Source organism: Panthera pardus, unplaced genomic scaffold, assembly GCF_024362965.1.
Source record: "Panthera pardus isolate Hobbes unplaced genomic scaffold, ASM2436296v1 HiC_scaffold_11, whole genome shotgun sequence".
In the NCBI taxonomy this organism is placed as follows: Eukaryota; Metazoa; Chordata; class Mammalia; order Carnivora; family Felidae; genus Panthera; species Panthera pardus.
Window position 1 is genome coordinate 36375298 of NW_026526666.1, and position 13533 is coordinate 36388830.

At 37.4% G+C, this 13533-nt stretch overlaps 1 protein-coding gene across 6 annotated transcripts in view; it reads left to right on the forward strand.

Annotated features, from left to right (window-relative positions):
- Window positions 1-13533, forward strand: part of TTLL7 (tubulin tyrosine ligase like 7) — a 142516-nt gene that overhangs the window by 68865 nt on the left and 60118 nt on the right. For all 6 annotated transcript variants that reach the window (XR_008418872.1, XR_008418873.1, XM_053893296.1 and 3 more), the window contains exons 9-13: window positions 3771-3929; window positions 9057-9151; window positions 11366-11513; window positions 11599-11672; window positions 12690-12825. Coding sequence is in view for 4 of the 6 variants with exons in the window: in XM_053893296.1 (XP_053749271.1) it covers window positions 3771-3929; window positions 9057-9151; window positions 11366-11513; window positions 11599-11672; window positions 12690-12825 (612 nt within the window). In the remaining 2 variants the exon portion in view is untranslated. The remainder of the gene's footprint in view (window positions 1-3770; window positions 3930-9056; window positions 9152-11365; window positions 11514-11598; window positions 11673-12689; window positions 12826-13533) is intronic.

Genomic DNA, 13533 nt, shown 5'->3' on the forward strand with positions numbered 1-13533 from the left:
TGAAGGGGGTGGACACTACTCAGCACCAGCCTTTTGTTGCCACATGGTATTGTGGGCCCAGTGTGGTTCATTCTTCTAATTTGACAATAGAAGCTCTAAGTCTCCTGATTTGTTAAAATGTTGACACCACATTTAAAACTTTTTGAAAATGTAGGGGCTTCACCAAAAATGTGTATCAACTGGATTTTGTTGGAGGCCCACCAACTTGTTAACTTTCTATCCTATCTTCCTGGTGGCCTAAATACATCCAAACAAGAAATTTGATGACAATTCATTCTGTGTTTATTTATCTACTTATTTATTCTATCAAGGCCAATTTTGCAGAAATTCAAAAAATATTTTAATAATGATGGTTTATTATGTCAAGATGCATCAGAGGTGTGAAATTTGTTATTGTACGAATAACAAATGGAAGATCATACATGTTGATACCTGGATGATTTAATGAATGGATCATTTGATGAATAGCTCAGCGAGACCAAGAAGGTTTTATATGCCCTGTGATACTCCTTTTTTGTTGTTGTTGTTTTTACCAAATTTGTCACTTCCATGTGGGTTTTACTTCTTTGGAGAAGGGGGTGTGAAAAGGTGGAACTTCTTGGACTGCCTTGGTGAGGAATGTGTAGAAAGAATCTGAGAGAAAAACGAGTGTCATTAGTTTTATATCCATTGGTTTTAAGTGGTACTTCCTGTACATAATTAATTAGGAGAAGGTATAGAAATGAGACTAATATTAACAAGAGGGTATGGAAATGGACCTTTCTGGGAGAGCCTAAAATATAACATTCATATATAACTTGAACATGGCCAGTGTGTGCCTACTAAGCTCTGACACATTTGTGGTGTCTTCTATAAAGGGGTAAATTCTGCATCATTCTTGCTTACATTAGTTATAATGTGTAATAACAATCTACAAATAAGCAATTAGTTAATATTAGTAAATTACTAACTTTTCCAAGTATGTATCTTTAAAAAAATTTTTTTTAATCTTTATTTTTGAGAGAGAGAGAGAGACAGAGTGTGAGTGGGGGAGGGGCAGAGAGAGAGGGAGACACAGAATCTGAAGCAGGCTCCAGGCTCTGAGCTGTCAGCACAGGCCTGTGAGCCCGACGTGGGGCTTGAACTCACAAACTGCGAGATCATGACCTGAGCTGAAGTCAGACGCTTAACCTACTGAGCCACCCAGGCAACCTTCAAGTGTATATCTTTTAATTATGTTTACCTTTATTAAGAATTGTATATAAAGATATCTGTTTAAGATGAGTTAATGAAATAATAAATATATTATTAAAAAAAAGGAGATAGAGAAGGCAGTCAATCAGTAAGTTTGTATCTTTGTGTCGTAGTTTACAAATTTCATGAATTTAACTTTGGACTTTTTTTTCAATGACCTCTTTTTTGGGCAGCAATTTCTCTAAAAAGTAACTGTCTATATATGAAAACTGACGTTCAGTACCTCCTGTGTAGCACAGAGATGTGTGCTTTTGTGCTGGTCAAGAATGAGTGAGAAATCGGGGCTCCTGGGTGGCTCAGTTGGTTGAGCTTCCGACTTCGGCTCGGGTCATGGTCTCGTGGTCTGTGAGTTCGAGCCTGCATCGGGCTCTGTGCTGACAGCTCAGAGCCTGGAGCTGCTTCGGATTCTGTGTCTCCCTCTCTCTCTGCCCCTCCCCCATTCATGCTCGTCTCTCTCTGTCTCAAAAATAAATAAACATTAAAAAAATATTTTAAAAATAAAGGATGAGTGAGAAATCAATAGAAAATCAAGCCATGGAGGTTACTCATAAACCCCGTTCTCTCAATTCTTTTTATACACTGTAGATACAGACCTACAAATCATATTTCAGAGCAATGACAGTATGTTGGAAATTCTCAAAAAAACATTAGTGGAGTTTGATTTGTGTTTCGTTATATCACTCTTGATTTTCACATACACCTGTAGTCTTACCTTTGCATTCCTAAAAATGTGGTGTTTTATGCAGAAAAAGCACAGATTTGTAATTCTTCAGGGTCAATTAATATTCAGTCTCCCCCCCATCTGAGTTGTTTCATGCAGACATTGATTAGTCAAGGCTTTAACTTTTTTTTCCCCTATTTTCCAGTATCTTCACTAATACATCCAAAGATTTATATTAAGTGATTTTTTTTTGTCTTTTATCTTTATATACTTTAGTGTTTTTGGTGTTCAATTTTTTACTTTGAGTAAAATTTTTCCGAGAATAACCTCTCATAACATCTCTGATACTTACCCCAAGTATGATCTGGGTTGGGATTCTGGATAACAGCAAGATTAATCTGTCCCCATTTTTTCTCCAATATAATGAATATTGCTCCCACCAGGTAATGGAATGTTTGTTTCTGACCTGAAATACGAAGTGGAGTGAGGAATGGCAGAATAATTATAACAATAGTAGTAGTTAACACTTACTGAAGGTTTGCTCTGTTCTAGGCACTATGCCAAGAGTTTTACATGGAGTCTCATTTTGCACTTACTTCAGTCTTTTGCAGTAGGTATTATTCCTATTTCCGCTTTCCCTTTGGGAAAGTGAGATTCAGAAAGCTTAAGCAACATAACTGAGTTTGTACACTAGCAAGGAGCAAAGCCAGGAATAAACCCAGAAAGTCTGATGTTAGAGCCAAGTTCTTAACTGCCATGTTATATTGCCTATGCCTGTAGAGAGGGACTTAAAAAGACAATATATTCTAAGGCAAAAAAACCCAGCAAAACCACTTTTCCACAATCCATAGTTTGTTCTTAAACTTCAGTAAACCAACCTTTTGTTTTATTAGCATTAGTAACTCATTCTAGTAGTATTGTGTGTCCTCTTATCTCCAGTAAACCTTATGAACTGCAAAAGCATCACCACACAAAGAAGCCCACCTCTCCTAGATTCTGTCCCATCCTTTCACCCATTGTCTCAGTGGAGGCTCTATAATGTCGTTTGTGAAGTAGTTGACCCTCGCTGTAACTTTTCTTCCCTGCCACTCCTAAACCCTCCCGTATGGTTTCTGAGAAGTCTAGCATGTGCTCCTACCCTTATTTATTTACCAGATAGAAACCACATTTGTCAACTTGATTTTTGTTTTTGTTTTTCTTGAGAGAGAGATAGACAGCATGAGTAGGGAAGGAGCAGAGGGAGAGAGGGAGAGAATCTTAAGCAGGCTCCATGCTCGGTGCAGAGCCCAATATGGGGCTCCAACTCAAGACCATGAGATCATGACCTGAGCTGAAATCAAGAGTTGGATGCTTAACTGAGCCACCCAGGCGGCCCATATCTTTTTATATTTTATTTTTATTTTACTTTTATTTTACTTAATTGTTCACAAATATTTTTGAGCATCTACTAAATGGCAGGCACTAGTGTAGGCACAAGGACATGGCTGTAATTAAAAAAGAAAAATATCAGCTGATTCTATGCTGTGTGAGATGGTACAGTAAGGGATAGCCATGACTACTTTTGACTCCAGGGTCAGGGAAGGCCTTTCGGAATATCAAGGAGCCAGACATGGGAATATTGGGAAGAGTGTTCCAGAAAGAGGGAACAGTTACTGTCAGAGAGCCTAAGCAGGCAAGCGTGGCTGGAGTGTAATGAGTAGAACAAGAGTTGCATGAAATGGAATCAGAGTAGCGGCAGGGGCCACATGTCATAGAGCTTTGTGAACTTGGCCAGTGTGCTGCTCTGCAAGTTTAGGCCTTATTTCCACATATGTAAATAAGATACAAAAAAGTAAGGCATTTTCACATTTTTTTTTTTTAAACACTCTATTTGCAGGAATTGGTTGTAAAGACTTTGATTGTAGCAGAACCTCATGTCCTGCATGCATATCGAATGTGCAGACCCGGTCAGCCTCCAGGAAGTGAAAGCGTCTGTTTTGAAGTTCTGGGATTTGATATTTTGTTGGACAGAAAACTAAAGCCATGGCTTCTGGAGGTAAGGCATTTCTATAAGAAGAAAGAGAAGTTACTACTGTTCTTGTGCATTAAAACAAATGTTTTTTAAATGAGTAGTTGGCACAGTTGTCTCATTAACCGAGCAGAAAGAGGCCTGAATGGAACATGTGGGAGGAAGAGAACAAAAATTCAGAGAATAGAACAGTTCCAAGAACGGACCAATATGTGTTTGATATTACTTTTCCCAAGTTAATTTGAGTGCATTTCTGGGCCAGGAATTTTGAATGTATGTGTGGATCTGCTTCTACTGATTTATCTCCTTTCTCCACTATTTCCTCAGTCTCACATCCTTCATTACTTCATTACTCCATGACCTCTGGATGTTGTCTTTCCTCTGTGTGGGTGCCTGGGCTTGAGGACCATGGCCTCCTTGTCTTCATTGGTTTCCTATTCAAACTCTCCAAGAAGAGAGAGACTCTGATTGGTTCATTAATCAGTATTCCGTATCTCATACCCCAGCTGGCATGGCTTCTCCCTGAAGGCCATATTATATGCCTGGGACTCCCCCCATGTCCAGTCTGTTAACTGTGCGCCTTTGGGTTTGCTGCCAGTCCCTGGTATGGTCAGAGTCATCGTTATTCTTCTCTTGTTATAAAAGATCACTTAATATTAGGAAAATATGAAATGATATAAAAGAGAAATAAAAATAGTCTCCTCTTAAGATTTGTGTACCTTTCCTTCCAGTCATACTTATACTACATCCAGAAGAAAACTTAGAAGTTTTCTATCCCATTCAGCAGTTTCCTCTCAGACCCTTGATCTGGAGTCATAGAGTGCATGGGCACAGAACACTGTGTTTAGGAAACTTTATCAGGAAAATAGCACATATCTAAACAGTGTTTGCTAGATTAGTTACATTTTGGAACATATTGCTATAGAAGGTATAATCAACAAGTACCTTTCATTTTATGCTGATTATCTCTCTTTTTTTTGTTAATGATTTCGAAGGTGGAAGTTCTGTCTGTAACGTGCAAAAGCAAATTGAATGAGTGATAGATAATCAAGACATTCAAAATATATTTTTAGGAAGGAGCACTTTTCCAATTAGAGGGCTAATGGGGGTGTGTGTGTGTGTTCAATCTGCTCTGCTCCAGCATGTTGTATTTCCAATCAAATACAGATGTCAGATGTTCAAATTTTGTTCCTGCTTGGGTCCTGGAAAATAAGATTTTGCTATCTTTTTGTGTCCTTCATCACTTGAACATGAAAGCATTTGACTCTGCGCCTTACTAGGCCTGACATTTTCTTCCCTAGGTTTCATACTTTGTCTGCAATTATTCTTCCTTGTTCTTAACTGTATTTTCCCCATGCTCCTGCTACTTGTCTTTTATCCTTGACAGGGTGGAGAAAAAGTGAAGGCACATGCATGAAGTGGCACTCAAAGTATAGTAGGGAGTAATGACTATAGATAGTTTAGTTACCTGTTTTTAAAAGCATTTGTCTAACTGGAGCTTTGTATGAGCTTGGTAAAGCAGAATTGACTGAATGGTTGAATTCTATATTTTTTCAAGGGCTCAAAACACCATTGTTGGCATTAGTGTTTCTTCATACTTTGTTCTCTCCTTTATCATGTCCAGATGAATAACCATTAAAAAACTCCACAATACTCAACAGCTAACTAGCACTGTTTGCATGAGCATATTTTCATTTTCAATTCATTTCTTCATCATTTCCAGATCAGTCAGAACCATTACAAAGACTTTATAGTAATCAATCACTATGGATAATGAACATTTATTGTATTAAAACAGTTAAAGTAATCTTATTTAGATCTTGCTTCTTTGTGTTTTCTCCCAGCTGCAATTGTAGTGGTTCTAACATATGTTGTTAAAAACCTTTTGGCACCATCAAGTGGAATAAGATAGAAGGTGCATCTGAGGATATGATAACTTTTAGTTAACTGGAATAATTGCAGGTAATGATTCATAGTGACAAAATTGCAGAAATTTTCAAGCACAGAAACATTGTTAGGGAAAAGTATGAAAACTGGGCAGGGTATGAATATACTGCTAATACTTTAATTACCCTTGAATTATTTCAACGAGTCATTGTGTCAGGGGGTGGAGATAAAAGAAGACAGAATACTTGCCCTGGTTTAGTGGGGACTCAGATATGTGTCTTATGGTAATATTTACAGGTATAAGTAGGGAACAGGATACCAGCACAAACAATAGAGTGATTAATCTCTCTATGTACAAGTGTGTATTTGACAGTTAAAAAAAATCTTTGCAGAGGAGGAACTCCTGAGCAGAGTATTTAAGGCTGTAGAAAGTACGGTGGGGACTGGAAGTTGGGAGAGATGGGGGCGGGATGAGGAGAAGTTACTGGGCAGAGGGAATAGCATTAATCTGTGAGCACAAAATCTGTTATGTATACTTTGTTATGTGCATGAAATTATTGTGCTTGTTTTGATAGTAAAACTATCATTTGGTTGGTTAATAAATAGTATTTATCAATTTAGTCTGCTTTCTAATAGTTTTCATTTTTGTGTGCATTTACAAGCTGCTGAACGTTAAGACCCTAACATCTGCAGAGTTTTGTCTGTTCTAGAATTGGGGTAGGAATGAGAGCCAAAGAAGCTGTCAACATCACAGAGTAGAATTTTGACTGAATGAAACCCTAATTTTCAGAGTTTCATCTGTCTTTAGTTTTTACTTTACCTTTCTCATAAAACTTTTGAGAAATCCAAAATGTTAATTGCAAAAAGTTTTTCTACCTTTTCATGTATTACTTGATCTTGTGTGAGTACATTTGTCCGTAGACCAATTTCTTTTTTATGGTAGTAGAGGGAAGATTCTGACATAGGTAAGAGAGGACCTGAGGTCACAACCATCCTGGAGGAGGGGTATGTCTGCCAGAGTTCCAGATGGCAGTTTTGGAATGGAACACCCAAGGAATTCTATAAAGATAGATTACATTTCAGTGAACCACTTAATCATTGTTTCCTAAATGTCTGGTTTATTTTATAATCCTGTTACAGGTAGCAGCTGAACTATCATTAATTGTATTACAAATTCCAGAGATTTGAATCAGTATGGAATGGTTAACTTGTTTTTTTCACATAAAATACATTGCCCTTTCTTTGCACTTGTAAGAGGAAATACTTAAAGAGTTTTGAAGTCGTGGATTAATAAACTTCCTTTCTTTAAAAAAAATTTTTTTTTTAATATTTTATTTATTTTTGAGAGAGAGAGACCGAGCGCAAGTGGGGGAAGGGCAGAGAGAGCAGGAGACCTAGAATCCAAAGCAAACTCCAGGCTCCGAGCTGTCAGCACAGAGCCTGACATGGGGCACAAACCCACGAACTGCAAGATCATGACCTGAGCCGAAGTCGGACGCTTGACCGACTGAGCCACCCAGGTGCCCCAGTAGACTCCCTTTCTTAAATTTGCCTGGAATAAATGGAGGTTCTTGTAGTTACTAAGCTATTCCTTTCTCCTTGGGACCACATCGCATAGGCAGAAATACGTCCGTCACCTTCTAAATCAAAAATCAGCAAAGGCATAATGTAGTTAGGCATATCTCTATAAATGGAATACCATGCATCAAAATGATGGCATGAAAGATTTTCATGATATAGTGATAAGGGAAAAACTTGGACTATAAAATAGTATTGTTAGTATAGGCATGTATTTAGAAAGTAAAGTGAAAATTATAAATATGCATGCATGGCAGATACTTACACTTTATCAAATGGTGAGCAATACACTATCAAATAGATGACAGTATGCTAGGTGGTGGGATTACAGGTGATTTTTCTGTTGTTTGTTTAGCTTCTCTTTATATACTTATAGTTATACTTCCTACAATTGCCAGAGTTGTGAAATGCATACTATCAAGTTTTTTGTGTCTTATGGAATGGATTTGTAAAAGACAATCCTCTTTCAGGACTAGTAGCATATTTTTTTAGATCGTCTGTGGTGTTAGGTGGTGGTCATGAAAGCTGAGCTGTAGTTTAGAACTCAGCGCATTCTAACCAACCGAGTTAATTAAGTAATTTTCTTAAACACTTGCTATTCCAGTTACATTTTCATAACAACAGCAACAACAAACCCAATAGCAGCAAAGACAAAGACAGGAGCTCCAGCTCTTGGGGTGGTAGCATATTGTATAATGGGTTTCAGGGTACATACAGTTACTGTTACTTCTTATTTTTCATCTTTTTTTTTTTAGATGTTTATTTATTTTTGAGAGAGAGAAAGAGCATGAGCAGAAGAGGAGCAGAGAGAGACAGGGAGACAAAGAATCAGAAGCAGGCTCCAGGTTCTGAGCCGTCTGCACAGAACCCAACACGGAGCTTGAACTCATGAGCTGTGAGATCATGACCTGAGCCAAAGTCGGACGCTTGACTGACTGAGCCACCCCGGCCTCTCTTTATTTTTTATCTTAATGAAATCCTGGAAATGATGTTGGAAAGAACACTCACAAATAACTCACTTATGCCCAGAATCCTTATATAGTTAGAGAAACTCATAGAGATTAGTCTGCAACTACCTTTAATGGTATCTTCTGAGTTATGCAGTTTTTGGAAATGAAAAATGATAAATTATTGTTTGATCCAGGTAGAAAAAAAATAGTTTATTTTTTAGACAGCAATAGACGAATTCATCCAGAAGATCTGAAGTAGTGAAAAGAGGGTACTGATAGTTTCTGTATGCTAAATAAATGCATGAGTATTGCTATATTGGTAACATGCATATCTTTTTTGTTACATCATCATTATTATTGTTAATACTGGTCTTCTAATCTCATGTCAGAATGAGTCACTTTTAACTTCCCTGAACTTAAAACCTAGCGCATGGGGTGTTGGGCTGAAAAAGGGCCGGGAGGAGGGGGAGGGCACATAGGCTGACTGAAGATCCTGAGCTAAGGCAGCAGGGGGAAGAGGGCCATGAGAGCAGTCAGTTCCTTGCAACTCCTTGACTTAGGGTGGCGAGAAGGGAGGTGTGACAGTGGTAACTGGGCCATCTAGTATGTGGAGCTTTGAGATTTATTGTAGAGTTTTTCTACTGGTTGGAGATCTTGCATTAATTAAAAAAATAGGAATTGAATATTTACCAACCTAACAACATTTGGCCATTCTCATTGTTTCCTTTGTAAATTTCAGATTAATCGAGCTCCAAGCTTTGGAACGGATCAGAAAATAGACTATGATGTAAAAAGGGGAGTGCTGCTAAATGCATTGAAACTGCTAAACATCAGGTAAAGTCTTTCCTTCATTGTTTGGAAGGTTTCCAGCACATTTGGCCTGGAACAATCACTTGTACAAGGGCTTGGCTTGTAACTTTTTCATATTTTGTGTTTTAAATTTCTTGATTCATTCTTCAAACCCATTTAGTGTTTTCTTTTTAAATATCATTTCCTCTCCTCTACATACTGCTTTTCCTTCTCCCTGTATCATGCTCTGAGTCTATAGTAAATATGGTTAAATTACAGTGTTGGTATAATTATTCAGTATAGAGTATAAGGTTGAATTGGAGACTACCTGAGGAAAATCTCTAGATTATCTTCCTCACCTTGCAAGAAGAAACTAAAGCAGACGTCATTCAGCATTCAAGAAGTAAACAACAACAACAACCCTCAAACACATGGATTTCCTACCTTTCTGTTCAGAAGTCTTCCCACTATATCATGCTGCCTGGGTAAACAGAAATGAGATGTTTATTAAGACAGGGTTAACTTTGCCATTGAAAATCATAGGCAGGATTTCCTATTTATTTATTTGTTTATTTATTTATTTATTTATTTATTTAGGCCAGATAGCATTCCATTGTATGTGTATACTACATCATCTTCATCATTCATCTGTTGATGGACATTTAGGTTGCTTCCGTGTCTTGGTTATCGTGAATCATGCTACAGTGAATGTGCGAGTGCAGACATCTCTTTGCATCCTGATTTCAACTCCTTTGGATATATACTCAGAAGTGGGATTGCTGCACTAATATTATGATTAGTGTTATTATTAGCTGGTTGCAGTGTACATGATCATGGATCTCAAATATTGGAATTGCTATTTTGTGGGAAAGCTTTTGGCTCATTATGCAACAAATTTGTTAGAAGTTTAGTTGAAGTGCTTAATGAAGTAGTGAGTCACGTCTGCTTTTATAAGTGTTCAAACAGTGTTTAGGGTGTTGGATTAAAGGACCTCTGAGGTTATTTGAGCCCAGGGATTTTATGAATTTAGTTGATTCCCACTGTCATTTAAAGAACTCTAAATGAGTTGTGGGATGCTTCCAAGCAATTTATTTATTTTAAGTGTTTTCAAGCAGTTAGCAGATGCCTGCATGAGAAGTAGCTTTATATGGAAAGTATTATTGAAAGAAGAGACTGATACATAAATTTGTTTAGAAATTTTCATATGGCCCCTTCTTTTGCTTGATAAAAAATGATTTGCCTAAATTTAACTGATATTTCAATTACCCTAAAAGAAATGAATAGAAGAGATGTAGAAGGTGAAATTTTTGTTTATTTAGCTTACACAAGTAGTATGCCCATACATGGTTTTAACATTTACTGTTATCGTATAGGTAGGCCTAATGGTTTTTGTTTTTGTTTTTTGTATGTCATTGTCAGTGATGTTACCAATTTAGGACATAACCTATGGGTGTTTTGGTCTTTTTAAAAGTGAGATATATACAGTTCAAACAGTGAGAAATTTCTAGACTTAAAAATAAAGGAGAGTTGGAATTAATTTTCCTTATTTTTCTTTGCCTTGTTCCACGAAGAGAATTTAGTATAATTCTTAGCATTTAGAGCATGTGCTACTGAAGCTTACATTGCACATGTGCCTTTTCTTCCATCCAGATGGAGTGCTCCATGGACATATAAATGTGTTAGACTTGTATTTCAAATCTGTGCACTTCTTAATACAATGTTTTACTTACAGTATGGCTCCACATACACCCCAAAGTTCATTTTGTGAGACTATTCTTTTAATCTCAAGAAAAGCCAGAAGAATGTAGATTGTTCAGAGTATTCTATCACAAACCCTGGGAGTACAGAACCTCAACTACAGGGAGACCATTATTCAATGGATGATTAGATGAATACGATGTATATGAATATATATATGTGTGTGTGTGTGTGTATATATATAAAAAATATATATATATATATTTTTAATTTTGGAGAGACAGAGAATGCAAGCAGGGGAGAGGGACAGAGGGGTAGAGAAAGAGAATCTTAAGCAGGCTCCATGCTCAGCGTGGAACCTGATGCAGGGCTTGATCCCATGACCCTGGGATTATGACCTGAGCCAAAATCAAGAGTTGGATGCTCAAATGACTGAGCTACCCAGGTGCCCCTGAATATAATAAACATTGATTCATATTCCCACGTTGTCTCTTCTTTTGCTAATTCTCCTCATAGGAATAAGATCAGGGCTTATTTGAATTCCTATGTTTTATATTTTAGGACCAGTGATAAAAGGAGAAACTTGGCCAAACAAAAAGCTGAGGCTCAAAGAAGGCTTTATGGCCAAAATTCAATAAAAAGGCTCTTACCAGGTTCCTCAGACTGGGAACAGCAGAGACATCAGTTAGAGAGGCGGAAAGAAGAGTTGGTATGAAAATTTTAACAACATACCCACAATTTGAATTGCATAATTCATTGGTCAGATTTTATTTGTAAAATTTCTTCATTTTTAGAAAGAGAGACTCGCTCAAGTACGAAAACAGATCTTAAAAGAAGAACATGAAAATCGACATATGGGGAATTATAGGTAACTGTGTTTCCATTTTCTTATATAAAATGGAAGAAGTAAAGTGTCAAAACAACTGTTCTACATTTTTTAGCCTTTTAGACTTATTTTGAGCACTGTTTGTTTCATTCTTGCTAGCTAGCTTCCTGGATGGTTATATGAGGTCTTTTAAACCTGATACTGTCCTGTGGCCTTATTTGCTTATAATGAAGTATTTTGAGAAAGTCAGGTTTCAGGTCTCCTAGTTTTCCTTCTGTCAGTTCAGAGTGATTGCTCTACTTTGGTTAAACTTAGATGTGTCAGGAACCAGGCAAATAGTGAAAATGTTTGAAGGAGGCAGGTGTGAGACGATCCAGAGGAGTGTGGACTGTGTTGAACTGGAACCCTTCCACAATACCCTTTGACAGGATAAAAGAGGATCCCCCCCTTTTTAAATTCCTTGTGTCCCTGGAAAGACTGCCTCACCTCCCAACCATTAACAGAATGAGGAGGATTTGGGGCCACAGAGCTTCTCACACTCTTAGCAAAACATTCTTTCCTGCCTTAACATCCTCAGCAGCAACAATGACAACACATTCCTCTCATTCTACCTTTTACTCTGTTCTCTCCGGCAGAGAGGCAAATTGCAGCACCCCAAAAGAGAACCTCAGGATTAATGCCGGCATTCTTGTATGTCAGTAGCCACACTATACCTGTACAACTTCCAGATCGTCGCTCATTACCTGCTCACCCTCATGAAGATCTGCATTCCTTCAATATGCCCAGTTGTAATTTTTATGCAACCACTTCCCCACAAAAACCCTTATGCTATGCCTTCGGGAGCTTCATTGTTTAAGGACTGTTCTCTAGATAAACGTTAATTTGCGTAGGTAAACAATGACAATTTGTGAATTTCTTATACCTGCGTTCATCGTTATTTCTAGCACCTAGTAAAATGACTGGCAGAGTAAGTGGTCAAAGAGTATCTATGTAATTGCCCTTAACTCTTGTACTACGATAGCTTCTTTGAAACAAGTTGGTTTGTCTGATTTATTGTAGACGAATTTATCCTCCTGAAGATAAAACTCTGCTTGAAAAGTATGAAAATTTGTTGGCTGTTGCCTTTCAGACCTTCCTGTCAGGAAGAGCAGCTTCCTTCCAGCGAGAGCTGAATAATCCTTTGAAAAGGATGAAGGTAAAGGAATGAATGTTTATAAAGAGAAAAATGAATGAAGCCAAACAATATGTTTTTAAAAACAACCCACCTTAGTCCCACATATAAAAACATTTTAGTTTTAAGAGGCATTTCCCTTCTATTTTAACCATTGGTAGCATTTCATAACCAACCAAGTGATTTAATAAATTAGACATCTAACAGGACACATTATGTAGCAGAGAATGTTGATATTATATTGTAATATCAATCTATTGTAACATGCCTTCTCACAGAGGCGTGTATATATAACTGAATAAAAAAATCCATTGAATTAATCTAGTGGTTTGTGATGCTCTTGTTATTTGGATTGTAACTAACATTATACAGTATTTTTCCCTGATATACTGCATAGATCTGGCATATGGAAAGTAATTAAAACACACACGCATACACACAGAGTAATCTGTTTACCAAAATGTCTATCGGTTTTCTTTTGTAGCATAATAAACCATTTATTTGCTCATATTCTGTACTCTTGGCTAGTGTCAGTTGAGTGGCTCTTTGTTTTGGCTTACTTGGAGTGAATCATATAGTTGCTTTTATCTGGAAGCTTACCTGGGCTGGAAATGCAGGAGGGTTTCACTCCTATGTCTGCTGCCTCAGTTAAGATAGGTGGAACATCTGGGGGGCTGGCTGGATGTTTCTTTCTCTCTACATGGTCTCTTAGCAGGGTACCCAGATCCCATA